General features: G+C 46.2%; 4 protein-coding genes across 5 annotated transcripts; 3 read left to right on the plus strand and 1 right to left on the minus strand.

Annotated features, from left to right (window-relative positions):
* The first annotated feature begins 1,876 nt into the window (after positions 1-1,876).
* Positions 1,877-9,761, plus strand: LOC139070180 (uncharacterized). Its single transcript, XM_070551913.1, has 4 exons — positions 1,877-1,913; positions 2,105-2,217; positions 2,259-2,549; positions 9,495-9,761. The coding sequence occupies exons 1-4, from the start codon at positions 1,877-1,879 to the stop codon at positions 9,654-9,656; spliced, it is 603 nt and encodes a 200-aa protein (XP_070408014.1). The 3' UTR covers positions 9,657-9,761.
* Positions 9,762-10,454: 693 nt separating this feature from the next.
* LOC107378673 (uncharacterized) lies at positions 10,455-18,029 on the plus strand. Its single transcript, XM_015949012.3, has 8 exons — positions 10,455-10,604; positions 15,863-16,141; positions 16,213-16,500; positions 16,575-16,850; positions 16,932-17,186; positions 17,264-17,365; positions 17,483-17,508; positions 17,587-18,029. The coding sequence occupies exons 1-8, from the start codon at positions 10,481-10,483 to the stop codon at positions 17,698-17,700; spliced, it is 1,464 nt and encodes a 487-aa protein (XP_015804498.3). The 5' UTR covers positions 10,455-10,480; the 3' UTR covers positions 17,701-18,029.
* On the minus strand, positions 17,664-20,381 carry LOC129163303 (junctional adhesion molecule-like). The gene is made up of 8 exons (XM_054740329.2): positions 20,175-20,381; positions 19,726-20,046; positions 19,401-19,646; positions 19,264-19,320; positions 19,022-19,186; positions 18,889-18,945; positions 18,073-18,129; positions 17,664-17,994 (listed from the first exon to the last, which is right to left on the minus strand). The coding sequence occupies exons 1-8, from the start codon at positions 20,239-20,241 to the stop codon at positions 17,984-17,986; spliced, it is 981 nt and encodes a 326-aa protein (XP_054596304.2). The 5' UTR covers positions 20,242-20,381; the 3' UTR covers positions 17,664-17,983.
* Positions 20,382-20,566: 185 nt separating this feature from the next.
* On the plus strand, positions 20,567-22,191 carry LOC107378674 (allograft inflammatory factor 1-like). Of its 2 annotated transcripts, none has more exons than XM_015949013.3 (6): positions 20,567-20,774; positions 20,887-20,948; positions 21,047-21,113; positions 21,184-21,225; positions 21,414-21,579; positions 21,836-22,191. In XM_015949013.3, exons 1-6 carry the CDS (start codon positions 20,756-20,758, stop codon positions 21,921-21,923), a joined length of 444 nt encoding a protein of 147 aa, XP_015804499.3. In that variant the 5' UTR covers positions 20,567-20,755; the 3' UTR covers positions 21,924-22,191. The 2 variants fall into 2 exon arrangements, with proteins under 2 accessions (XP_015804499.3, XP_015804500.3); XM_015949014.3 differs by having other exon boundaries at positions 20,606-20,722; positions 20,832-20,948.
* Positions 22,192-23,942: the final 1,751 nt, after the last annotated feature.

The following is a 23,942-nucleotide window of genomic DNA, read 5'->3' on the forward strand; positions in this document are numbered from 1 at the left end:
TAGCGCAACTGGAACAATCAACCTGTGGGGCCCTCTGAACACTTTCACATCTTGCACTGACAGTTCATCTCTGACAGCAAAGTAGGCTTTCACCACTGGAGGCAGGGACTTAGCTGTTTTGGGCCAACCCCCTTTTATCTGTGCACGTAAAGCATCTAGTTCTGGACATGCCCCACTTGCTGCGTCGAAATCAGACACAGAAAGAGCTCGCAAGTCTGTTTCCAGAAGAGCCACCATGTCAGGTTCTGTGATGTCTTCGGCCTTAGCATCTAAAGGTAGAGGCAAGCGTGACAACCCATCCGCCGTATGGTTACGTACACCTGCCCGATAAATGACATCGTATGAGAAGCATAACAATCTGGCAGACCACCTAGCAATGCGCATACCTGCACGGCCTAAACCTTTAGTGGCCAGCAAGGTGGTAAGCGCCTGATGATCTGTGTGAAGCGTGAACCTGGTACCCCACAGAAATGTTCTCCATTTCTCCACTGCCCAGACACACTCCAGTGCTTCTTTTTCCACAGCTGAATACTTCCGCTCAGCCGTGCTTAATGTGCATGAGGCAAAAGCAACTGTCTTTTCTGTGCCATCCAGATGCACTTTAGTCAAGACAGCTCCCAACCCATAGTCAGACGCATCTGTAGAAACCATTGTAGGCAGGCTGGGGTCAAAGACTGTCAGAGCGGCACTGTTTACAATGCCTGATTTCACCTTTTCAAAGCTCAGCTGAGCAACCTCAGTCCAATGAAATGTATCATTCCGCAAACATTCCCTCATGGGCTCCACCAAAGTAGCATAGTTGTCCACAAACTTTGCGTACCAGGAGGTGAGTCCCAGAAATGAATGCAGAGTAGGTGCATCACTAGGCGCCGGGGCTGTAAAAAAACAGTTTTGTCTCAAAATTTGTGTGATGTCTAATGTTTGTCTCAGAGAAAAGTGGGAACTGTTACACAGTCAGTGTGTAATTCATTGTGTTCCATTTAGACAATTGTGTTTTCAGTTTTGCTCTTCAGTGTTCTTTCCATGCTTGGTAGTGTTCACCCAAAGGCTACTTGTGTTTAAGCAATGAATGGTATGTGTGTGTCATGTAAAAATGTGGCTGTGTTTACCAAATGAAAACACAAGTTCCATTTTGGGAACATATTACGATATGTGATGGCAGGGTTTTGTTGCAAAGGGAAGCCACGGTCTAGGAATTTGTGTGTTATGTTTGGGGTTTTGTGTGTGCAGTTTTGAAAGAAACGTACAGTTTTGAAAAACGTGTTTTATCAATCGAAAAAAACTGTAATAAGGATGAAATCAAAAATATGACCCATATATTTAATCAGCATACTGACTGGACAAGCACACACTCACCATATCTCCATGACGCAAGTTAAAGTAATTGCATGCACATAGATATTTTCTTATCCACAAATCAGAGCGCCTTTTGTATCTGGAAAAGACGTGTGTTCTGAGGTTTGTTTGTTAACACCTCTTAACCTCTTTTGTCCTGATTGGCCATGTAATTACAACATGGGAGTGTTAAAACAGAATCACTTGCTGAGTGATTCAGTTAGTTTTTGAGCAGAGCTTCGGACTGGCCACCGGGGGAAAACTCTCTAACCACCGCATCTCTTGACAAGCTGTCAAAACTTGTTGCATGCTGAAGCTGACGCAGCAAACGGTTCCTGCAGAACAAAGCTGATACAGTTCAGACTCCGTAAGAGTCCTTCTAGTCGCAAACTAGTTCCAACCTGTGTGCCTGGTGACATCTCGGGACTGGAGTAGTCGGTGCTGCCGTTGATCTACTGAACTTCGGTGCCTAGAGGTCATCCGACCTTCCTGACCTCCGGATCTGCGACGAGTGTCTCCAAAAGGGTGAGGTAGACACAGCATGAATTGCGTCTGTGGTTTTGATAAGAACCAACTTTGTAGTTTAATGCAGACCAAATTCTTTTCACACCCAGAACTCAGTTTCTTCTAGATACAAGGTTCTGATAAACACACACAATTCAGTCACCATGCATCACATCCCATCCACTTAGATTCATCCATCACAGGAGTCTTAGTTAACTTGTCCTTGTCATGGTCTGTGCTGAGTTACCCTCTGTGTTGTGCTGAGTCTTTTGTGTGCGGGTGGGTGTGTCCGGAGAGCAGCTGCCGTCGATCTGCTCATCAGTGGTCAGGGGATTTAAGGAGCGTCGGGACAACTCATCAGTGCCGGATGATTACTCAGTATTGGGTAGTATTCTCGCCAGTTCCTTGCCTGTCTCTAGTTTGTTTTTATCTCCCGTAAACCTCGCTTCCCTGTACTTACCTGCCCTGTTTCCTCTGACCTCCTCAGGAACTTCTCGTCCACCAGCCAGCCTCCATCATCAAGAAATAGACTCATCGGATTCAAACCCTGCCTGCCAGCCCCGTCGCTCGCCACTGACCGCCTGCTCTCCAACCCCCACCTGCCAACCTGGACATCTCGGACTCTGCTGCCATTACTGCCTCTCACTCGACCCGCTCAGCCAGCCTTGACTTACCCTCCTCTCAAAGCCTTCTCCAACAACCTGGAAACCGTAAGCCGAATCGTTGGTTACGTATTGTAACCCCAGATTCTATGAGTCTAGTCGCAGTCCTTAAGCGAGCTGCTATTGGAAGGATGATCTCCGCATCAGCCAATCATGAAGAGCTTAAATGTACGCCCACCAATAGTGGGCCCCCTCGTGGTATATAACCGCAGTGACCCCACTGCTCACCTCCAATGGCTCTTATTCCCATCATAACCAGTGGGGCCAGTGGCTTAAGGGCTGCGACTAGACTCATAGAATCTGGGGTTACAATACGTAACAAATGTTCTATTTCGTCTAGTCTTAGCCCTTAAGCGAGCTGCTATTGGAATAAAGCGCAGCTGGATGGGTTTACGCCCCACTGGTTAACACAACCAATGGACACACCCAACCAAATCTCCTCTAGTGAGGGACGTTCAGCCTCAGACCAGGCTTAAAGACTGAGGCAGCCACGATAAAACAGGGGCCCCCACTAAAAAACATAATCCACAAGAGGATGAAATCCATCTCAGCAAGGCCAATGAGGTGCCATGAACATTCATTCAGCCTGCTGGGGTCCAAGCACTGAACGAGTGATGGAACCTGAAGACACATCTCGTAAATAATAATGAGTAAAGGAACAGGGTGAAGCCCATGAAGCAGCCTGACAAATGTCTTCCATTGACACACCACTGTGGAGCGCCATAGAAGAGGAAATGCCTCTGGCTGAGTGAGCCCTGAGTGCCTCAGGGGGATCCTGCCCTGATGATGTGTAAGCGAGTGAAATGGTGTCACATAGCCAGTGTGAAAAACGCTGGGTCGACAGCGCCTGACCAAGGGAAGACTCCCTATAGTGCACAAACAGGTTTTGTGAGCGACGAATCCCTGAAGTGCGTGACACATATCGTGCAAGCGCGCGCACCGGGCAGAGAAGGTGAGAAGCCGCCTCCCCAGCAGAATTATGGGGGGAGAAAAAAGTCCAGCGAATGAAATTGACCTGGATTTGAAGGAAGCATTAATGCTTTTGGGCACAAAGGCTGGGTTGGGGCATAAAACTGCAGACCCGCCATCTTCCCGGATCCTGAGGCATGCGGGAGCCACTGAAAGGGCGGTCAGGTCACTCACTCTCTTAACTGATGCTAGCGCCAGCAGCAATGCAGTCTTAAGTGACAGGAACTTGAGTGAGACCTGGTCCAAGGGTTCAAATGGGGCTCCAGATAAGCCACGCAGAACCACCGTTGGGTCCCACTGGGAAAATAGCAGGCGGGACACAGGTCTGTTCCTCCTGACACCTTTTAGAAAACGTTTTGTGAGGGGATGATTGAAAACAGATCTATCTCCAAAACCCTGATGACAGGATGAGATAGCTGCAGCATATGTCTTAACAGTGCTGAATGCGAGGCCCCTGTCCATCAGTATCTGCATAAACGATAGGACATCCGCCAGCTGGCAGGAGAGCGCTTGAACATTCCACTCTGTGAACCATTTCTGGAAAGCTGCCCATTTAGCAGCGTAAGACGCAATGGTAGAGGGCGCCTGAGCACTCTGAATCGTGGCGACCACATCATGCGGCAGCCCAGAAGCCTCTAAGCATGACCGCTCAGCGGCCAGACCCACAGTCGTTGGCCTATTTCCGGAGGATGTTTGATTATCCCATCCGCCTGGAGAAGGGCGTCCGCTCTCCATGGGAGCCTCCACGGGGAGCCGGACACTAGCGCTTGCAGGTCCGGAAACCATGACGCGGACAAGCGTCTGGGAGCCACCAGAATCACTGAGAGCTGTTCCGACCGAATTCAGTCTAAGAGACGGGAGATCAGAGGGACTGGTGGAAACGCATAAAGGAGCGTTCGAGGCCAGGGCTAGTGTGAGAAGGCGTCCGCCCCAAGCGGGGGTCCGTCCCGGGGACTCAGGGAAAACCACAGGCGACACTGAGCGTTTTCGCGAGCCGCGAACAGATGCACAGCCTGTTCCCCGAACCTGATCCAGATCTGTGATATCGGTGCAGGATGCAGACGCCAGTCGGAGTCGCGGGGTCCCCCTCTCGACAGGATGTCTGCCGCTACATTCAGTACCCCCGGAATGTAAAATCAGAAGAATCAGAATCAGAATGAATTTTATTGCCAGCGCTCCAGATCAGAGCATAGGAACTTGACTCCATAGTACAACCTGACCAAGGTTACACACACACATATAGACAGGACAGATACAGGCAGACCATGGGAGCAGCCATGACGGCGCTCCTTTTGTAGATGAATGAGGGAATACATGAGGAAAGTTCAGGGGAGGGAGAAAAAAAGGCATTAACAGGGTTACACCAGCAGGGTGTAGCACTCTAATGCAAAAAAACACCCGACATGTAAGCACGAACGTCACAGTTCACAACATGAGACCCGGTAGGTAGGAGGGAGGGGCTGGGATCCTGGTTTCCTCAGCGGGGGCTGCCTGTGTGGTGCTCAACCAGTTGAATCCGCAGGTGGGAGGGAGGTCATGGGTAAGCACAGAGAGCAGAGAGTTCCTTCAACGTAATGACCTCGCTGGAGACCACAATCTGAAGGCGGGGGGTGGGTGGATAGAGTTTCACAGCATTTGTCTGCATTCCTTCCATCGTGGGGGTTATTGCATGCAACTCCAAGGCTGCTTATGGCGTCAGATTCGATAACAGAACTTTGTTTGGGTCAGGCAGAGATAATTTTTCCTCTCTGCCTTAAGTCTGTATTGATCATTCAAGTCCTCCAGTGAAGCCAATTCAGTGATTAAACATCTCCACACCGTCCGGTGACCCTTTGCGAGATGATATCAATCTTGCGTGCTAACACCGATAACGCAGCTAAGACATTGTCCAGCTTGCGATTCACCTCGAGCAACGACCCACTCTGTGAGGTATCCACACGGACGGTGCCGTCCATGGTTGCGGGTCGCCCTCCAATCGCCCCCGTCATACCAATTTTATGGAAAGCCAGATATCCTCCCACTCCAATCAGAAGAAATCCAGCGATCATCAGGCCAAATATCCACATATCTTCGACGTCCTCAATGGAGAGCTGAGAGAGACAGATGATATTCCACTTCTTCCAGGAATCGAACATATATCCCGCTGAGTGTGTCCCTTGAGGGCAAGCGCGAGCCCCCTCCTCCGTCCTCATTGTAGAAAAAAATCTTATCAATCGCGTTGAATGACCAATTTATTAAATCCATGCTGAAAAATAGTGATTGCAGAGGAAATGCAGAGAAGCGCTCTGTAGGCAGACGGGACAAAAAGAGCCTTGGGAAAATACAGATAAGGGAGCAAAAGGCAGAAGCGACTGTTCTCTGTGAGTGCCGGAAGAAAATGATGGCTCTGATGGACAGCAGGTGGACATGTGTCCAACACAGTAAATCTGTGGCGACACACAACAGTGGGAGGGATTGAACTCCCCCTTGGCGATTTATGTAGGCTGCCGCCACCTGGTTGTCTGTGTGAACTTCGACATGACGGCCCTCGAGAAGGTCAGCGAAGTGTCTGATCACATTCCTCACTGTCGTAAGCTCCAACACATTTATGTGCTCATGCATGTGGGAGGGCCAGCGATCTGCCATCGTATGGGACAAGCACGTGCCCCCCACCCCGACAGTGACGCATCTGTAAACACAGATACGTGTGACGCAGGACGTCCGATGGGAACCCCGCGTGAGAGTATGCAGGGGTTCCCCCAGTGAGCAAGATCCCCGCCCACTGAAGGGAGAATCCTCAACATACGCCTCTTCTGACGTATCGGGTGCACCCGGAGGCGGATGAACCAACGTTGCAAGCGCCTCGTGCGCAGCTAGCGGCACCACCGAATGGGCTGCGGACATCATGCCCAGGAGTTTCATGACTAACAGGGCTCTCACGATCTTGCGGGGTTGTACACGGGAGATCACCGTGGAGAGATCTGCCACTCTTGCAGGCGACAAACGTGCTCTCATTAGGGAGGCGTACAACTCCACCCCGAGATACACAATCGACTGGGATGGAAGGATGGAGCTCTTCTCCCAGTTTATAGAAAACCCTAGGGTTGACAGATGCTCTGTCAACCTCCTGGTTTGCTGTGACGCCTCGTCCTTGGACCGAGCGCACAGGAGAAGATCATCCAGGTAAAATAAGACCCTCATTCCCTCCGTGCGCAGTGGCTGCAGCGCGGTCTCCAGACATTCGGAGAAGGTGCGCGGGGCTAGCGAGTAGCCGAAAGGGAGGCGATTGAACTGATATTGAACTCCCTTGAACGAAAAACGCAGAAACTTCCGGTGGTTTGGAATTACTGGTATGTGGAAGTATGCGTCTTTCAGGTCGATTGACGTGAACCAATCCCCGGGGCGCACATATTCCAGGACTTGTCTCATCGTTAACATGCGGAAATGCATTATTGCTATGGAGCAGTTGAACAGGGACAGGTCGAGAATCGGTCTCATTCCTCCCGACTTCTTCGGTACTACGAAGTAGCGGGAGTAGAAGCCCGAGAGCTGTTGTCCATGGGGGACCCGGGAAATAGCGTCCTTGGACAGAAGTTCCTGCAACTCCAGCTCTAGGGCCTGAGACTGTACTTGCAATGTGAACGTCATCTCCACAATCCCGTTGAAGGGAGGTGGAGTGGCTTGAAAATGAAGTGTGTGACCGCAATGAATGGTGTCCGAAATCCATTTGCTCATGATACAAAGGCGGCGCCACTCGTGCGCGCGTTCTGACAGTGGACGCGTGTGCGCGGTCACGTAAACCACGTCTGAGGGCTGTACATGCGCCCTTACCGCCATCGTCCATACCAGAGAACTGGGGGCAACCCATGGAGGGCTGCGCTCGAAAGGGCGAGTGCGAAACAGCTGGAACAGGCTGGTCCGCACCGCAGAGCGTGGAGTCCGAGAGTGAAGGACAAGTAGGAGCCAGGCCCGTGCACGGGGGCGACAGAGTGCCAGCGGATGGAGCCGCGCACTGTGCCGCCGCGCGTGGTCGAGACTGCGACCTGACATCCCGCCCCACCCAATGGTGTGGGGAGAGCGGGAAGAGTTGGGCCTGGCCGGATGCTGGGGCCGGAGCGCAAATGGAGCGCACCCTTACGGCTGGCCGTGTATTATGACTACCTGTACCTGCAGGAACATGTATGCGTGCTGCAGTGCTTGGTGTGGGGAACATGTGTGAGAACTCGGCAGAGGATTCTGCGGTGGACTGTAGGATTGCGCTCTTTAAGTGATGTTTTTTGGGTTTTATTTCAAAACCAACATCAACATCATAACAATCATTAACACACACATTCCCCCCAAAGAGTCACTTCCGTGGCTGCTTTTGGCGAGGTTCCTGCACCTGGGACTGCCAAGACAGTGTCTGCTGGCCCCGCCGGAACCGTTGTCCGCCATCTCGCTGGTCCCGCTGATGTGGAGCCGAAGCGGGAGGCCGGCTCCGTGGAGCGGGCGGTGCAGCTGGGCGTCTGAAGCTTCCGCGCCGTTCGTCCCATCCTCTGGTGGAACGGCCGGAGTGCGAGGCTGACCGAGGGTGGACCAGGTCTCGCACCATAGCCGATAGTTCGGCCGTCTTCTGAGCCCTCTCAATGACGCCCCTAAGATGGGGACCAAACAGAACATTGGTGGTGATGGGGCCATCCAGCATCTCCCTTTGCAGATGTTCCAGAATGGAGGGCAGGGCCTTGAGCCAAATTGCTTGCTGGATGAGGGTCTGCCAGGCAGCGATGCGAGCAGAACCGGTGAGCACAGCAGCAAACAAATTGAGGATAGCATCAGCAGTCTTAGTAATGACGGCTTTCGACTCCTCGGGAGCTTCCAGCTCCTCCTTCATCTTTGAGACGCTGAAGGCAAGAAGGGTGATGTTATTCCCTGCAGTGCCGGTCTGAAAGGCACACTGATGTGCGCGGTCTGTGAGCCGCATCAGCAGCTGGTCATGTTTTGAAGCGGGAACAGCTCGCGGGCCAGCGAGGTGGTTCTTGGTGCCAAACAGCGAGGCCAAGTCCGGCTCTAGCGGAGGAACGGACGGCCAGCCTTGGTCGGAAAACCCCTCGACCTTGGTGATGAGTGCATACGTGGAGACAGGCGCCTTGAGCTTGGCAGGCTCGGAGAAGGCAGCAGACCAGCAGCTCATAGCAGCGGGAAAGCGTGGCCAGATAGGGTCTGGACAGCGTGTCTGAGTTGCCCCGAAAATTCCCGCCAAATCATCCGCTTCAGGCGGGGCCGGTTCAGGCACAGCCAGCCGCTTGCGGGCTGCTGCCGCAGAAATGATGGCGGGCAGCTCCTGGAGCAGTGCTCTTACTGCTGGCAGGGAGGAGCGAGAAGCCACTGGGGTAGAAGGACCCGCTGAGCGAGGCTCGTCGACCTCCGTTATGTCTAGCAGGGGTGCCGCCTCGTCGTAGTTCTCGCTGTCGGTGACGTCATCCAGCCGGTTGAAGCCAGCCGGCTCCTGACCGGCGTTGAAGAAATCCAAAGCCTTGTCCAGCGGGTACGAGTCAGCCACGGGAAATTCTTCGGCGGCGGCGGGAGTGAAGTACTCGACCCGGCGAATCTTCTCCTCCACGGGCAGAGTGGCACAGAATGGGCACGAGGCCTGCGGGATCAAGGCCAGGCCAGCGTGGTGAGCCCCGAGACAGACCTCACATTTAGCGTGCAGGTCACCGCTGGAAATGGAGCCCGTCTGGCAGGTCGGGCAGGGTCTGGCATTGCTGGACATGGCTGGTAAATCGTCTTCTCGGATAATTTGCTCTTTCAGGATAATATTTGCTCTTTAAGGAAGCTCTCAAGCTTGGCATGAAGAGAAAAAGGAGGTGAGCAGTGGGGTCACTGCGGTTATATACCACGAGGGGGCCCACTATTGGTGGGCGTACATTTAAGCTCTTCATGATTGGCTGATGCGGAGATCATCCTTCCAATAGCAGGTCACTTAAGGGCTAAGACTAGACGAAATAGAATTCATTATTCTTTAAGCTGCTGATCTGCAACTACTCATTCCTGTCTCTGCTTTAGAACTCCACCGGAACCACCCGAACTCCGACCTTCATCTTCACCTCCACCGTACAAAAAAAACTTTTTACTTACCTTCTGCCTTTGTGTGTGATTCTGCATGTCGTGGGTCAAAAAGCCACAACCCAACATGACAGTCTTGTTTTTAATTTGTTTAGAAAATAAATTCTTACTTTTTATAAACTTGACTCTGTCTGAATTAATACGAAGTGTGTTATGGTCACTAAAGAAGTAAAGAATCCTAGAATCTTCTGATTAAACATTCAAAGACCAAGCAAGTTGATATCCTATATTTATATAGAATATCACATCTTATTGGCCATAAGTAAAGGTGATATATGAAACTTGAAAGCAACAATATGCACCCCTTCTACAAAGTTCTTGCTGTTCTTGCCCCTGGAAAGCACGTCGCTAAACAAATTAAGCTGCCTTGCACTGACACTGAAATAAATATTGAGTTAGGATTCTTCTACATTTCAGTTTTCCAAATTCTAAAAGTTTAGTTTTGTTTATATTCGGGGTTTACTGTAGATTTAAAACCAAGGTTTGCATGATTTATCTGTTAACATGTCCAACAGAAGACTGCCTCTGATGACTTTTGACTCATTCTGCTAACGTTTCTAAGTGAAACACCGGGTTGACTCAACCCTGTGACTCAACATCCAAACATTCACAACCCTTTTCTTCTAGTGGTCACATGAGTTCACTTTTCTTTTATTCTGCAGCAAATGACTCAGGATCTGTTATGGAAAGAACAAAAATAAATATCTGAAGATGTTAATTTTCACATCCCAGTGAAGTTTGTGTCATTAGTGGATTTTCATCATTTCACGAATTAGAACTAGAAAAAATGTCTTACACAGAACAAAAATGCCACATAGAGACGAGGGCAAAAAGGGCAAAACTTTTTATTTGAACAGAGCTTCCCCATGTGGTGTCATATTGTCACTTCCTGATGCTATATTTTAAGAAAGAACTGCTGTCAGGGTATGTCTCAATGTGTTAGAAACTTCATCCAGAAGACATCTTTTGAAAGAAGGATGAGTCTCCTGTCATTGCTGGTTTTCTGTTTCATGCTTTTCTCAGGGACAGCTGCTGGACTTTATTCTGCTGGTAATTAGCATTTTATTTTGCTGTCACTTACATTTTAATTTCATTTCATTCTAAAACTTCAGGAAATTTACTGATCTAAGTGTGGCTGAAAAATAAAGGAAAATGATGTTTGTTGAAGGCCTGTTGGAAGAGTATCGTCTCCTTATGTCACACAAGCTGTTTTTACAGGACCATCGCGTTTTTTAAACGGGATTTGCCGCGGCACCCTGGTCAGGATTTTGGCATTTATAGTAGCAAAGCTGAAGCTAGAATATACTGCCATCAGGCACCTCTCCAACCAAGATGGGATATAGGGAGGTCGCTGGGCGCCCCCCCACCCCCCGCATGTGACGTACAGGGGGGGCGATGTGGCAATACTGTGGTGGCGCTAGGGGGCGCTATAGCTACCCCGGGATTAGTCATTGCACCCCCAATTAAATATTAGATTTTTTTTTACAATTTAATTTTAATTTAACATGTGGATGTGATAATATTTAACATACAAAACAAAAATAATCAGTAAATTATCATAGAGATAGTAAAAACTTAAACCAAAACAGGAAATTGATGTTAACCTTTGACCTCATTTTCCACCTGAGAACGAGTGAAAGGTAGAGTTAGTGGTGAAATGGATCGTTTTTGTTGCCCAAATTTCCACGGGTTCAGTCAGAAACGAATGAATGTTTGGAAGTGATCTCAGACCCACAGAAACCTACGGATCTGGATGAAGTCAACCCTCAACCGCCGCAGCAGTCGAGGGTTTTGCTGCTGGAAATGCTAACACTAACGTTAGCTAACCTTGCAACACTATAGATGGTTTTCTGTGTGGCTGTATGTGTTTATGATTTCATGGAAAAGTCAGCGATTGTTCATATGTTTATGATGTATATTAATGATTGTTTCAGGTGTTGTTGAGGTGTTGTGCACGCATGTGTATCTGCTAGTGTTGAAGGTGTTTTAGAGAACAATAGGTACGCATGACCACTTCCTTCATAGCACACTCAATAAAAGACTAGCTCCTTCATAGCACCTGCTGAAAAACATTTCTAGAGCCGCCATTGCGGCAACATTACTACTAAGCGAGGCGGAACGAATGCCGCAATATTTGCGCAACGCCATGCCGGCATGACACGTTCATAGACATACTATTGCAGTAATTTTACTCTGATATGCCGGCATGGTGTGTCCTATAAAAGCACCTACACACACACACATACACATCGTTGGTTGTGGACAGGGGGGTGTTGGGGTGGTGGTGGTGGGGGGGGATCAGACGTTGTGTTTGGCTTTTATTGTGGAGGCTTTGTGCAGGGTGAGGACTGTAGCGACTAACAAGTCGGTTGCAGCACGTGAAGTGTCGACTGTGGCTGAACAGCTTCTGGGCTTCTCTGGTGTGGATCCCAGAGAAGGTTTGGAGGACTGCTTTTTCGCAGGGGATTGGTGGTCCTGTAGTCGGGGGAAGTCGGGAGCAGTTTTGGTGGTGGACGGCGGTGGAGGGCTGGGGGAATGGTGGAGAACTGCCCTTGATAATGGTTTTCAGAGTCCTGCAGTGAAATGCCAGAAGTCTGGCTGCCGATGGTCAGGAGTTTATTGGACGATTGAGGTCATGGATGCGCTACTGGATGTTATATGTATGCAGGAAATGTGGCTGAAACCGGTGTTGGATTTTAAATTATATGATTACATTTGTGAGAGACGGATAGGGTGGGTAGGCTGGGTGGGGGTTGTTCTACGTTCCTCAGAGACAGGCTGCAGTATTGTTGACTACAGGTTGCCCATGGACACCTTGCCGAGGTGTGGTCTGCTAAAGGGGTGGTGTCGGTGGTGAATTTTTATAATCCAGGTGTGGGCTTGGTGGGTGAGGCTCTTCACAGTGTGTTGAGTGAGGATGCCGCATCAGTGTTGTGGCTTGAGGATTTTAATGCCCACAATGGTTTGTAGGGGGACCAGAACATTGATACAAATAGCAGGGTTCTGAAGGATTTTTTTAGATCGGTCAGGGCTGGTGGTGCTGGATGATACTACTGCTGGCCTACTTGGTTCAGGGGGGATAGAATGTGCTCATCGGGGTTGGAGCTGATGATTGCTTCGACTAACTTGGCGGTGGTGGTTAGTAGGTGGGAGATGTTGGAGCACCTTGGAGCGATCATCAGCCGGTTCTGAGTGGGTTCGTTAGGGCTTTGGTGGAGGCTCCGAGCTGTCAGGTTATGGGGTTTAATTTTAAGCGGGCCCGCTGGTCCTTATATGCACAACAGTTGGAGGATGCAGTGTGCCAGTTGCGGGGAGGTCAGGATGTGGATGAATGGAATTCGGCCATTTCTGGGTGTGTGAGGTTGGTGGCTGAGGCCCACATACATAGGAAGCGGGTTCCTGCTAGGAGGTCAATGGTCCCTTGGTGGACAGGAACATGTGGCCTTGCCATTCGGCCTAGGAACAGGGCCTTTAGGCAGTTCATGAAGCATCCAGTGGAGGTGTCCATGCTTGCCTATACGAAGTTGAGGGCTCAGGCTAGGAGGGTGGTAAGGGCTGCAAAGAGGGCTGGCTGGAGGGGCTTTTGTAGCAAGTTGGGGCACCACACTGCTGTTACATTGCTGTGGGGTATGGTTTGCAGGATGTAGGGGACTCAGGTGCGTCATAGGATACCAGTGGTTGGTGATGGGGGCCAGTTGGCATTGGACGATGGAGCTAAGGCGAATCTGTTGGTTGCTCATTGTCAGAGGGTCAATAGCTTGGCGAACGTCTCAGGGAGGACTGTGCTTTCCGGAACGGGATGGTGCCAGAATATCTAGGTCAGCTGAAGGGGGATGGGGGAAGGGACCGGTGATTTGAACCTTTATTTCTCTATGGGGGAGCTGGGCCGTGCATTCTGGAAGGGATACTAGTCCGGGGAGGGATGGCTTGGGGTACCCACTGCTGCAACATGCTGGGGATCTTTTCCTGGAGGAGGTCTCATGCTTTATCAACTCTGTATGGGGGACTGGTTGCTTGCCCGCCAAATGGAGACACACGGTGATTGTTCCATTCCTGAAGCCTGGGGAATCCCCTGGGGCCCTGGATTTATACAGACCTATTGCTTTGACGTTCGTCATATGTAAAGTGATTGTGCGTATGGTCACCATGCAATTGGTGCACTTCCTGGAGCGCTGCAGTTTCTTTGCCCTGTACCAGAGTGGGTTTAGATTTGGGCGTTCCAATATGGACGCTGTGGCGCCTCTGGAGCTAGAGCTCAGGCGGGCATTGGTGAACAAGGAGGTGGTTTTGGCTGTGTTCCTGGACATAGAGAAGGCCTATGACATGCTGTGGAGGGGCAGGCTGCTGATGTCTCTTCATGAGGCCGGAGTGCAAGGTAGGATGTGGTGTCGGATCAGGGGTTTCCTGTGTGACAGGATGATACAGGTGAGGCTGGGTTTGGTGCTGTCAATCGGTCCAAGCACTGAACCCTGAGGTACTCCACAAGTAACCCTATAGTATGAAGAACATTTTTCATGTACATCAGACAGATAGAATTTAAACCACTCTGATCCCTACAACACATTGGAGCCTTTTTAAGAGAATCTTGTGATCAACTGTGTCAAAGGCAGCACTGAGATCTAACAAGACTAGAACAGACACAAGATTCTTATCTGAGGCCATGAGAATATCATTTGTAACTCTCACTAATGCAGTTTCAGTGCTGTGATACTCTCCAAAACCAGACTGAAATTCCTCAGAGCATTAGTGTTTAAATGCTCACATACTTGGATGGCCACTATTTTCTCCAGGACTTTGGATAAAAATGGAAGGTTAGATATTGGTCTATAATTCATTAAGTCATCTAAATCCAGAGAAGAAGTAGTAGAAGAAGAAAAAACAATGTTTTTATATAGCGCCTCTCAAGATAAAGATCGCAAGGCAATTGCCAATTATAAAAAAACATTGTAAAATTGGGAAAAGTAAAAGTTGTTATGAAAAATTGAGGAAAGGGAAAGAGAAAATGAATAAGAAAGAGGCAATCAGTGGATCCTGGAAAAGGCAGAATTGGTAGAAAAAGTTGAATGAGAAGGTAGTGATGGAGAATCAACCAAATGTCACACAAAAGTCTGAACAGTTGAGTTTTCAGCTGCTTTTAAAGGAGACCACTGAGTCCCACTGATCTCAGGCTCGGGGGAAAGAGTTCCAGAGTCTGGGAGCCACAGAAAAGGTTTAATTACAAATGTTTTCCTCACAAATATCTACATGCTTGCTTAATACAAGGATTGCAGTATAAACACTAGCTACGTTTACATGGGCACAAGTAATGGGAATGGGAAAAACTCGTCATGTAAACATATGGATTGGAATATTCTCATCCGATACGGTGTGATCAAAATTATATTTCATTCCGATTGAGAGAGGTGGATTAGTCTGATCATCATTCCGATTGACGTCCAAGTACACACCCACTCGGGTTGTTCGAACAAAATAATGTCCTCTGTGCATGTGTGCAACTTCAGCGTGACGTCTTTCTGCCTTTGCAGATGCTCAGGACAAGTCAGAGGAGCTTGAGTAGGGTTCCCCAGCCAGTGAGCGGGTGATCATTAGTAAGCCATCCTGCTCTCCGCTCCAGTAGCATTACGTACCACTAAGCCTGTAGCTTAGAAGAAGGTCAATAATGGGAGAACAACACGGAAGTCAACGAACAAAGCTAGAGAATAATAAAATAAAATGTGGGGGTGGGGGGGGGGACGTGTGGACAAGATAGTGTTTGTTGACATGTTTTTTTCCTGGGAAAGACAACTCTGCACATGTTAAACCTATTTAATCTGACTGAATGCTTACTGCGTGTACTCACGGCATGACCGGATCATTTCAGTTAGTGTCCATGTAAACAGAGATTTGGGATTTCTGATAAACCAAATTTTGAATCAGATAGGAGAAATGTTGCGCAAGTAAACGTAGCTAATGACACTAGTCAGTGACTCGATGCAATCTGCCGGGTTCCTCATAGAAGAAACTTTTTACTTATTAGCATGATGAACTGAACTGTTTGGGAATGTTTACTTTGTGGTGTGCCTTAAGATGACTCTTGTTATGATCTGGCACTACATAAATAAATTGACAATAATTCAATTTAATTTTACAAGCTTTTTGTGCCAAAAAGCTTAATTTGCTGTTTGGTTTTGGAATTGAAATATCTTGTTATATTTAAAATAAGTATTTACTCGATTCTTCAATTTACCTGTTTGATCAAACTGTCCATTTCCATTATTAAACAGAACCACTAAATTCTTGTTTTTGTTTCACGTTTCTATTCCAAACAGATCCGTCTCTGGTGGTTTCCACTGAAGGACAAAGTATCTGTTTGCCATGTGGCGTACCTTCTGAGTCGTGCTCCTCGATAAACTGGACGATGGAAGAAATGATTCCAGGCTGGTTTTCTGATGTGGTGATGGATGGAAGGGTGACATCTGCAGATGCCAGGTATCATCTGTTGAAGGACTGTTCCTTGGAAATCGCTCAAGTCAAACCTGATGATGCCCACATGTACACCTGTCAAAGCGGATCACTTAATTCAAGTGTTTCACTTCAGATCCTTGAAGGTAAGCAGGATTATCTTTATTTCATATTCTGGTTTCTCATGGAAAACTAATTTTGTTTCATTTTTCACAAGTTATTGAGAGCCAAACTCCTGCAGAGGGCACAATAGAGCTTCACTGTTATCTGAACACATTTAAAGGATACGTGCCTTGCAGCAGAAACTCAGACATCCACATCAGATGGACTGACCAGAATGATGAACCACTAAATGGTCAAAGATTTAGATCTGAGACTCTATCTGCTTGCTTCTCTAAACTTTTCATCACCAAAAAACTGACGGACCATCATAGAACGTGGAAATGTCACGTCCTACAGAACAACCAGATTAAAGCCTCCGTCAGTTATGAGACTACAGTAGAAGGTAATAAGCTAACAGGTGAAGGTTGTGCTTTAATAAGTACAGAAAGGGACTGACTGCTGTTTGTTTTCCTGTAGGTGGCCTGGAGGAAGTGTTTGCTGCTGTGGGTGAGTCAGTGTCACTCACTTGCACTTCCTCTCTCAGTTCTGGAGGCAACACAGAGTGGACTGTGAACAAAACACCACTGAGAAACATGTCATCTGAAACCAGCCCAACAAAAGCATTTCACCTGGATGAAGACTCATCGTTGGTGATCAGTAAACTGAGTCCTCTGAATGCAGGAGAATATCAGTGTACTGAGTCCACCGGCCTGCAAAGAGTCCTCAACAAAATCAGGCTGCACACACTCGATGGTAAGGGTCAAGACTGCTAAATGGATCCAGAAACCATCATCAGATCGCCAAATTATCCCTGTTGATTTTTTAACATTGCAGTTACGGCAGAGTCCGGGTCAGCGGGAGTGAAGCTCACCTGTGTGCTAACTTGTGCTGAACAATGTGAAGAAAACTTTAACCTAAGCTGGTCTGGAACCAGTCGAGAAGGTTGGCAGAGCAGATCAACGACTGTCAATAAAACACTGATCAGCATGATGCTTCTCACAGTTTGGCCTGAAAGCTCAGATGAATTAATTTGTTCAGTGAAGAGAGAAGGTTCAACCATGGCCCTGAAGGAGTGGCAGGCTGATTTCTGTGTGTATGCATGGTTATTTTCTCTTAAACTCATATCTGCACAGAAAACATAACAGATGAGCCTTTAACCACCTCAGCTCTGCAGAAACTCGCCTGGTTGGGTCTCATCAGCCTCCTCATATGTGCAGCTGCAGGAGGATGTTACATGTACAGGAAGTGGAAGCAAAACAAGGATGCAGGTACTGAAACAAGTTTGGAAATATATTTATTTTTTATTCAAACGATAAAATTAAAGTTAAAAGTTGCATGATGAAAATAGAATAAAATATCTGACTTTTCTCCATCTTTTTATGCAGCTAATGAACATCCTGGAATTGGAATGGTGAGAAAACCCACCTGTCCTTAAAGCGCCTCCGGTTTGTTTAGAGGGCCTTTTTAACATCATGCTTCTTCTTCCCAGACTCAGGTTTATGATGTCATTCAGGATGTGGAAGTAAAAGAGCAAAGACCTTTCAAGAGAGAAGTCCCCACCACTGATGATGGTTTCTATGATTTATTACAGGCTGTCAGTTAAGGTGAAGTAAACTGTTTGTTCAGAAAACAACATTTGTTTTTACTCACAAAATCATTTACAAAATGTTTCTTACTAGAAAATGTTAATCGTGTTTATAAATCCTCTACATCTGTCATCAAACTGAAAAATGTTTAGTAGAAATCAACAACAAGCAATGCAATCTGAGTTTCATTAGAATAACGAGAAGTTTCAACAACCAGGATGCAACACTGATCAGAGGATTCAGACCAGACGACAAAACAAGAGAAGCTCTTCGTGTTTTCCATGAGCAGGTTGAAAACAATTAAGTTTGAACTGAAATAAAGAATAAAATATAGTAAATAAAACAACATTTTTGGAGGAAACATCACTTTTTACGGTACCGGTACTCACAAGTGCTCAAGCTCTCTTCCTGAAACTGGTACAAACTGTTGACTCTGTCTGTCGTATCTGTAGGGTGAAGAACAACACACATTTTCTAACTTTTACATCTTAAGCTTATTGGTGAGGACGGCCACTTTATTAGGTACACTTGCTTAATTTGCCAACTCAAACAGGAAATCAGCAACTCAGTACAGTTAGGCAGTGGTGCCACGCTGACAAGCAGGGAAGTCGAATGTTTGGATCCCCCAGAACACAAGGGGCCCCCAGAGAGCAGACACACTTTGAGGTCAAAGTCAAAAAAGCAGTGAGACAGTGAAAAGCTGTCTCCCTGACTCCTTTTAGGCCCTTTAAACATTGCCGACCACGTCCATCCCTTTGTGACTGCATGGGCTCATCTTCTGAGGGCTACTTCCAGCAGGATAACGCACCATGTCACACAGATCAGATCAACTCTGGTTTCTAGAACATGGCCATGAGTTTACTGGACTCCAACGGTCCTCCACAGTCCCCAGATCTCAGACCTTTGGGATGTTGAAGTAAAAATCTGGATCATGGATGTAACTGTTTGATGCTGTCATGTTAAAAAGGACCAGAACCTCTGGAGAATGTCTCCATCACCTCAGTGAGTTCATGGCATAAGAAACGGAGTCAGCTCCGAAAGCAAAAGGGCCTCAAATGTGATGCAAGCATGGTGTACCTAGTAAAGTGGCCAGTAACTATAAGTTAATGCTGCGATGCGACTAAACGTGGCTGGGAGGATTATTAGATGTAAGGTTTTGCAGTTTTAAGTCAAAAGGAATCAAGAAGAGATGATGAAGCGCTCACTCGCTGCATTTGGAAGAGTCACATTCTCATAAAACTCCTCGAAGTCTTTGGGACGACCTGATTAACGAGAACAGAAATACTGTCATGGTGCTGCACTCAGTACACTAACGTAGAGTTTTCACACTCATCCCACCTGCGATGTGCCTGAGGGGCTGTCTAACCCTCTGCTTGTGGTGAAGGAAGAGTCCTGTCAGAGCAGCGAGCACAACAACCACACAAACCACCGAGAGCACTGGAACCAAGGTCCCACCCCCCTCCAGCTTCTCTCCCGTCTGCACCATCTCACGAGCTGTGGCAGCTACAAAGAAACGACACAATCATAAGATTAATGAAAGAAATATTCATTTTTTCACTCGTCACTAAAATCAGACAGACCTGACTGGGTTGTTTTAGCTTCAGGATCTGGAACCACTGTTGGCACAAAGACTGCTTCTAATATTTTAAACAAAATGGGAAATATTTATCAGCTTGAGCATGATGTTAGTAATTATACAGAACGTCAAAGATCAGACCTTGGACTTGCAGGTTGATCATAAAGCAGCGCTGACTTTGTCCGACCGAGTAAGAACATCGGTACCAACCATAATCTGCAGCAGACACGGACTGGATGGTCAACAAGGATCCATTTGCTTTCAGAGATACCGACTGAGTTCCTTTCATCTTCGCCCAGGAGATGTTTGAATGTGTTGCGTTCACTTGGCAGTCGAGTTTAACAGAGCCACCATTAATTGCATTCTTTGGTTTAAGGGGTTTGCACTCTGAAAGAACACAACACGTACTCCAGTCTACAGATCTCAAATGGTAGTTTTAGAATGAAGAAGTAAAAGGTGCTTTTACCTCTCACTATTAAAGATGTGTTTTTGACCCGAACACGGTCCCATCCAGCAGAGATTTCACAGCTGTACAGTCCTTCGTCTGATTTTTCCAAGGATTTTAGACGAATTTCTCCTCTTTCGATCGTTTCCAAAGTAGCACGTTTGACATCTTGGGATGTTTGGGATGTTTGGGGCCACAGAAAAATAACCTTTTCAGCACTGGTCTCTGTGGCCGCCTTCACCCACCTGAGCCGATTACAGCTTGTGGAGTTGAAATCTGAACAAGACAGGACCACGTCTTTGTCTTTAAAGCCTATCACTGTCTCGTAGGCTGCAGATCCAGCTGTTTAACAAGAATAATTGATGAGAAAAAAATATTTATCATTGTTTCTTCAACTTCTGTCACTGAAAAATATAAAATGTAAAAACTATCGTTTTTATTTATTGTTTCAAATAAAAGATAACACTTACCACTGCAGTTGGGTGCAGCTTTTAATAAAACGGATACGAGAAAAAACCCAAAATAGAAAAGAGCCATTTTCCCAGCGGTGATGGATGGTCGACACGAACGCTTACTTTGGATCTTTACATTTGTTTCTGACCCGTTCGTTCCTTAATATGTAAAGAGATGCTTACCTTCAGGCAGGGGGATTGTTTTGATTGGTTTCCCTATCCTGTGAGTAACAGTGCCATCATGTGGCCAAAACAAAACATTGCATCTACTGTGTTTGTGGCCCAAGCAGCAAATCCTGGCTGGTGTTTTTATGAAGCTTGAGGCTGCTATTGGATGGTCCATAGTTCCTCCTCACAGAGACGTCTGATCTTCTGCACATGAAAACACACAATGCAACTTTTTCAAGCTCAAGCACAACATCTCTTTCTTGCAACACACACTGACCACTGTTAGCTTCAGCCATGTAAAGCAGGAACTTCACCCTCACAGGCTGATACTTTGTCGCTTCACTTCCTCTTCTATCGCGTTTATCGGTTGAGACGTTGTAAACCCTGACACACACTGTGTGAGTTTTGGTTTTCCAGCATATTTCACAGAAATGGACAACAGCCCTCAAGGTTCGGTTGCTTTTTCTTGCATACCCATTGAGTTATGTCTGATTTTACTTGTTTCAGCTGCTGAGGGATCATTTACACAACTTTTCTGAACGAGTTTCGTCTTTTGCCACAGGAGGTAAAGCCTACGGTCTTCTGAAGTCTCAACAGGAGGAAAAACTCAACTCCATCAATGAGGTGAGCTGGAAGGACAGTTAATACACGTGTGCTGGTTTGCCTGTTGGAGCTGAGCAGCAGTATGACACAATACTGAATCAGATTTCTGTCGTCATCAGGCTTTTCTCTCAGACCAGAAGTATGCAGAAGAGGAAGATCTGGCTTCAAAACTTGATTTGTTTAAAAGTACGTCTAATTTATATTTCAGTTTTGTTTTCTCCATCGTAATAAAAACATTTGTGTTTTTGGATTTTAGACAAATACATGGAGTTTGATCTCAACGACAAAGGAGAAATAGGTACAGCAGACGCTCATTTACAGAAACTATTTTTAGGTCGTGTGAGAAACTTTTGTTTTCAGTGTGTGTGTGTGTGTGTGTGTGTGTGTGTGTGTGTGTGTGTGTGTGTGTGTGTGTGTGTGTGTGTGTGTGTGTGTGTGTGTGTGTGTGTGTGTGTGTGTGTGTGTGTGATCTACTGGTTTTTACAGATATGATGGGGTTGAAACGTATGCTGGAAAAACTTGGACTGACCAAGACACACCTACAGCTGAAAAAGATGATGTCAGAAGTAGCTGGAGGTCCATCAAAAGACACAATCAGCTACAACGACTTCCTGAATATGATGCTGGGGAAAAGAAATGCAATCCTAAAGCTGTGAGTACCACATGATAGAAACTGTTCAGCACAACGGGATGAATGAGGAGTCTCTTCTTAGATAGTGAAACTATAAAATTTGCCAAGCAGCTACTAAACAGATTGTTTTTACTGAATTAACACGTTTGATCATAAGTCATGTGATGTATTTTGTATATTAAACGATATTTTAAAAACAAGGATTGTAGAAAACAAACAAAGCTATGATGTCTAGAAACGTCCCAATAAGCGGATAACTGTGTTTTCTTTATTCAAGGATCTTGATGTTTGAGGGGATGGGGAAGGAGCAGGAGCAGAGAAGCACCGGTCCTCCTTCTCGCAAAACCTTTTCAGACCTCCCCTGAAGTCTCCGTCCCAGATGAAAGACACGCTTGTGTTGTTCACAAGATTTAAAAATAACCCATTTGTCGTCAGAACCGTGTGTTGTAAACTTTATTAGGTAAACTTTATTAGGTAAAAAGTGTGTCCCTTAAGGTGCCAAAGCTGCAAAAATACAATCTTAAAAAGTCAAAGGTGAGAGCTAAATGGAGGAAGTTTCAGACCCCAGCCCTACATTCTCTGTTGTTATTCACATATATTAGAACTGATTAAAATGAAGAAAGTGGAATGAAACTGTGTCTGTTTTCTTTTTATCAAGAAAAACAAGTAAACAAAGAACTTTAGGTGATGATCAAGCTCCAATAGAACAACGAAGAAAAGAACTGACGTACAAAACGAGCCAAGGAAGAAGAAGTGGGTCTGACTTCATCTGAGTGTCTTCAACTCATATGATAGCAAACGTTGCATCGAGTACTATCAAATAAAACTTGGGTTGTTTTTGTTAGAATTAAAAATTCAACATTTTTATAACCTTTTTTCTCAAAACGCAAAGAATAAAGTTTTCCGTTGCTTCTTTCTTGGTGTGGTGCCTAAAGAGTCTCGATCAATAGTTGTGCCAGCTTTTTCCTCTGAAATGTATTTTGGTCTCAATATGTTTATTTATTTATTTTTTTATTTTAATTTTGACTTTATTGTGCAGTTTGTGTTTAAAATGTGAAAGGTGGACAAGTACAACTATATACAACAGATGACATGAGTGTGTTGTATTTATTAAACATAAAGATGCATCGTCATTTAGCTACCCGTAATCGCCCACTGTGTGGAAAGTTTTGATCCAATTGCTTAACTTGTTGGAGCTAGATTTACTTCTTCTGTCAAACTCTTATATTTACTGTTTCATAGAGTCAGATAACAAACAAATTATGTTTTCTAATGAAAAACAATACATGACCCTGAGAAAGTCCTGAGAACAATTGATCAAAACCAACTGGAAAGGTTACAGAAAAGCCTGGTGCCTTGAGACTTCTGCAGAAAAAAATGACTGAAATTGAATCGAAAATGAAAACAATTTCTTGTCGAGCTAAGACCCGAATCACATTTTATTATTCTCCATGACTTTCAAGAATATCTTCACAAAGAACTCTGTTGTAAATATCAACAGATGGTAGTTTTGTTCCTATAGTATTAGAGTGTGTCCTGTTACCGGCTCTGTTCTCATGACTCCAGTTGTCTAGAGAACACTGAATGAGGAGAAGGTGAAGAAGTCAGCTCTGTGCTCTAGGTGATACCAGAGGTGGGTAGTAACGCGTTATATTTACTCCGTTACATTTACTTGAGTAAGTTTTTGAAAAAAAAATCTACTCCATAATTATTGTATCTGCATCATACTTTTTACTTTTACTTGAGTATATTTTGGAAGAAGGAACGCTACTTTTATTCTGCTATATTCGGCTAAATTTGATTCGTCACTTAAAAAAAAGTTTAACACAATAAATAACAACAGATCACTCCGCGAGTGGATCTACCTGTAAATCTTTCACCAATCAGATGGTTGCCACGCAGTCACATGACCACCAGGTGTAAACATTGCAGTAGGGGAGCTCGTATCACAGACACGGGAAAAAGAAACGCATGAAAATGGCTCAAGCCACCGTCCTCGATGCTAAAACCGGCGATCACCCCTGGCCTCATATTCAAAGTATGTTTCACTTCAAAGAAGCACAAAGGAACGGGTATATAACGTGGTGTCTTCTGTGTGCGCCAAAACAAACGGAGATACCAGCCTACAAGGACTCAACATTGAACCTATAGTTGACAGAAGTTGTATTGCTCGTTACCATCATCATGTGAATCCACCCTTAAAGGACTTAAGACTGATAAATGGGACTACTTAAAATAGTTTGACAGGCTTATTTTGTAATCACTTGCAAATTTCACTCAGACGATTCAGAGTCATTTAAATGTTGTATAACTGGCTGTGGCTCATTTCTTTGTTTTTTATATCTTTTTTAGGTTCAGTCCTGCTGAAATGGCATTTTTGGCTG

This window comes from Nothobranchius furzeri, chromosome 5 (assembly GCF_043380555.1).
Source record: "Nothobranchius furzeri strain GRZ-AD chromosome 5, NfurGRZ-RIMD1, whole genome shotgun sequence".
Taxonomy (NCBI): domain Eukaryota; kingdom Metazoa; phylum Chordata; class Actinopteri; order Cyprinodontiformes; family Nothobranchiidae; genus Nothobranchius; species Nothobranchius furzeri.